The sequence below is a fragment of the Branchiostoma belcheri genome, unplaced genomic scaffold (genome assembly GCF_001625305.1).
Source record: "Branchiostoma belcheri isolate BF01 breed outbred unplaced genomic scaffold, Haploidv18h27 scaffold605, whole genome shotgun sequence".
In the NCBI taxonomy this organism is placed as follows: domain Eukaryota; kingdom Metazoa; phylum Chordata; class Leptocardii; order Amphioxiformes; family Branchiostomatidae; genus Branchiostoma; species Branchiostoma belcheri.
Genome location: NW_017804249.1, coordinates 41 through 3896, shown reverse-complemented (window position 1 = coordinate 3896; position 3856 = coordinate 41). Strand labels below are relative to the sequence as shown.

General features: G+C 40.2%; 1 protein-coding gene across 1 annotated transcript in view; it reads right to left on the bottom strand.

Moving 5' to 3' along the window:
* The window catches only part of LOC109482830 (hemicentin-2-like), a gene marked incomplete at its 5' end in the record, with an annotated part of 21926 nt that extends 18313 nt beyond the window's left edge, over positions 1-3613 (bottom strand). The window contains one exon of the mRNA XM_019785674.1: positions 3497-3613. Within this exon, the coding sequence (XP_019641233.1) occupies positions 3497-3613 (117 nt within the window). The remainder of the gene's footprint in view (positions 1-3496) is intronic.
* Positions 3614-3856: the final 243 nt, after the last annotated feature.

Below are 3856 nucleotides of genomic sequence, written 5' to 3'. Positions count from 1 at the left end.
TTTAAATATCAAATATAGCATGTATGCTGGCAAGTATATATTCAGGTCAAGGATAACATTTGATATAACTCATCATCATCACATCACCTGGTGATTATCACTAAAATGGTAAACTGTCATTATTTCAAATAACATCAATCATCATGTCAACAATCTTGTATCCTAACTACCGGTAAACGGATTGTATTGTAAGCACGGTTCGTCATTTTAATCAACCAATGTTTGTAAAGCTCCTACCTGTTAATTACTGTGTGCATTATTGATGAGAACATAGTGACATCCGTGCTACTCCTCTTCAGTGGAATAGGGTGGAAGGGACGTAGAGTGGACTAGTCCTGCATTGTGTTGGTAAAGATTTGTTTGAATTGAAAATGTGTGACTGAAAAGCAAGTAAAGTGTTCAAAAATATACATTAGCACATTATCGTATGAAAAAACGAAAACAGTAAATAACTCTATTACCTGAGTCCCACTTCTTCTCCATCCGTGGCGGAGGACGTGGTTTGAGGGTACAGTACATCTCCTGTAGCTCCTGTAGGTCCTCCACACCGGAGTCAATGGTGCCGGTCTTGTACACGTATTTCGGTACAGGTGGCATCGGGCGGGGTACTGACAGGTTAAACGAGTCTGACAAAGAAGGAATTTGTAAGACTATATATATAGCACACACTTGTTTGTCAATATCGTAAATTTATGTAAATCATAGATGATTTAGATTTTTTTTTACTATTCGACCATGAATCCAAATATAAAAGCTTAAAAATAATCGTACCATCCAGTTGGGGCTTGCATATCCAGCCTTTTTTCTTCGCGATGACTATGAGAATGACAGCAGCTGTCGCCACTAGAACCACTCCAGCAGCGATGGAAGTTTTGATGACAAGATTCGGGATCGAGTCTGTCGAACAGAAGTTAAAAAGATTTTATACGGATACATTCAACTTGGTACATTGGCTTATCATGTCTATTATCAATTTGTTACAACGCCAATATACATGACATGTTGCAGACTGAAGTAAATGTAGTTGTAAGAGATCATTTTACTACCTTTAACTTCCAAGTGCATGTCTCGCTTGGCAGAACCAAACATGTTAGTTGTCTCGCAGATGTAGCTTCCACTGTCCTTCACAGCCACATTCTGTATGGTCAGTGACGAGGTCATTTCCTGATTTCTTTTGGTCGTAACGATACGGAAATCAGCATTATCTATCTCTGTCTCCAGCCCATAGTTATTTCTCCATATCCAATTAATGCGAGATGGTAATGGGTCGGCTGCTACTGTACAACCAAGCCGAACTGTTTCTCCAGTATCTGCAGATAGCATGGCGGTGTCGCCGTCTCCATCCATGTAAGGTTTTCCTATTAGAAATACAAAGCATAAAAAGGGTTCATTTTCAAACAATCTTAGATTAGAATCTGGAATATCCTTAATTAAGCAAGTTGTATTCCGTTGCTGCTTTTGATGCTTATTTGCTATGGCAAACTGTATGTCAATGGTAACTTTCTAGAAAATGATGATAAGGAACTAACCCACAACATCGACGAAAACATCCTTAATCGTTTGAGGAAATCCATCGCTTGTTCCTACGCATTGATATATTCCCTCCACGTCGTAGCGCACCCGGTTGAATTGAAGTGGATTTTGCCAGTACAACTTTGTATTCTTCCGCCGCCATGTTACTTTAGGTTTCGGATTTCCCTCGACAAGACAGTTCAGTGAGAAGTCATTATCATCTTGGAGTGCGAGAACCTTGTCGTACCAGGACGGGTTGATCAAGGGTGGATCTGTTTAGATAGAAATGTTAAAAATGTAAGATCAACTGAAGAACGACAATTCACATTATAAGTCTGCACCAGTCTGCACCTTTCCTCCATATGAATGTAATTGCTAGGTAGGTTAATTCATAGCCAAAGCGAATCTATTAGGTTATTAGAAATGCCGTTATCATAATCTTGTATATTAGATTTCGGTAGTATTATTATTACTTTGTCATACTTACACAGAACGTCCAGAGTGACAGTCCCCACGCCTATGGGATGAACACCATTATCTGCCGTACATTGGTAAACCCCTGCGTCTTGGCGAGAAGTACTGGCAATTCGGAACGACTTCTGCCTGGGATACAATGTCAGGATGTAGCATTAAAGATTTTGTGTAACACATAACTTGATATATATTGCCTAATTGCTAGACAAAACTTCAACNATTTTACTACCTTTAACTTCCAAGTGCATGTCTCGCTTGGCAGAACCAAACATGTTAGTTGTCTCGCAGATGTAGCTTCCACTGTCCTTCACAGCCACATTCTGTATGGTCAGTGACGAGTTCATTTCCTGATTTCTTTTGGTCGTAACGATACGGAAATCAGCATTATCTATCTCTGTCTCCAGCCCATAGTTATTTCTCCATATCCAATTAATGCGAGATGGTAATGGGTCGGCTGCTACTGTACAACCAAGCCGAACTGTTTCTCCAGTATCTGCAGATAGCATGGCGGTGTCGCCGTCTCCATCCATGTAAGGTTTTCCTATTAGAAATACAAAGCATAAAAAGGGTTCATTTTCAAACAATCTTAGATTAGAATCTGGAATATCCTTAATTAAGCAAGTTGTATTCCGTTGCTGCTTTTGATGCTTATTTGCTATGGCAAACTGTATGTCAATGCCCGGCATTGTCAATGGTAACTTTCTAGAAAATGATGATAAGGAACTAACCCACAACATCGACGAAAACATCCTTAATCGTTTGAGGAAATCCATCGCTTGTTCCTACGCATTGATATATTCCCTCCACGTCGTAGCGCAACCGGTTGAATTGAAGTGGATTTTGCCAGTACAACTTTGTATTCTTCCGCCGCCATGTTACTTTAGGTTTCGGATTTCCCTCGACAAGACAGTTCAGTGAGAAGTCATTATCATCTTGGAGTGCGAGAACCTTGTCGTACCAGGACGGGTTGATCAAGGGTGGATCTGTTTAGATAGAAATGTTAAAAATGTAAGATCAACTGAAGAACGACAATTCACATTATAAGTCTGCACCAGTCTGCACCTTTCCTCCATATGAATGTAATTGCTAGGTAGGTTAATTCATAGCCAAAGCGAATCTATTAGGTTATTAGAAATGCCGTTATCATAATCTTGTATATTAGATTTCGGTAGTATTATTATACTTTGTCATACTTACACAGAACGTCCAGAGTGACAGTCCCCACGCCTATGGGATGAACACCATTATCTGCCGTACATTGGTAAACCCCTGCGTCTTGGCGAGAAGTACTGGCAATTCGGAACGACTTCTGCCTGGGATACAATGTCAGGATGTAGCATTAAAGATTTTGTGTAACACATAACTTGATATATATTGCCTAATTGCTAGACAAAACTTCAACGGAACTTTGATCACTAACACCTTACATTTGTAGATTCTTACAACTACTATAGTGTGGCCATTATCTAGTTTTATTACCCAATATTGCCATTAAGGAAAGCAGAACGACTGGGTCTTGTCCATCTGATGGTGGCAGGAGGATTGCTGTTAACCAGGCAGGTCAGATCTGCTGTCTCTCCCTCAACCACACGTACCGATGGAATGGGAACAGCGACACTTGGAGGATCTATAAACGAAAAAAAGAAAGAGAAGTAGACAATTTAATGCTTAATAATATGCATTCTTGTCGCTTTAATATGATAGCAAATCCATTCGTTTACAGCATAAACTTAAACTTACAGTGCACCTGCAAAATAGTCCAGGAATCCTGAGCAGAAGTGATCTCCGGAAACGGTTGGCTCGCTCTGCAGGTCAGGTTCATACCGTTATCCCATTTGGTCAGACGCCGGAGGATAAGATCAAGCTCTAC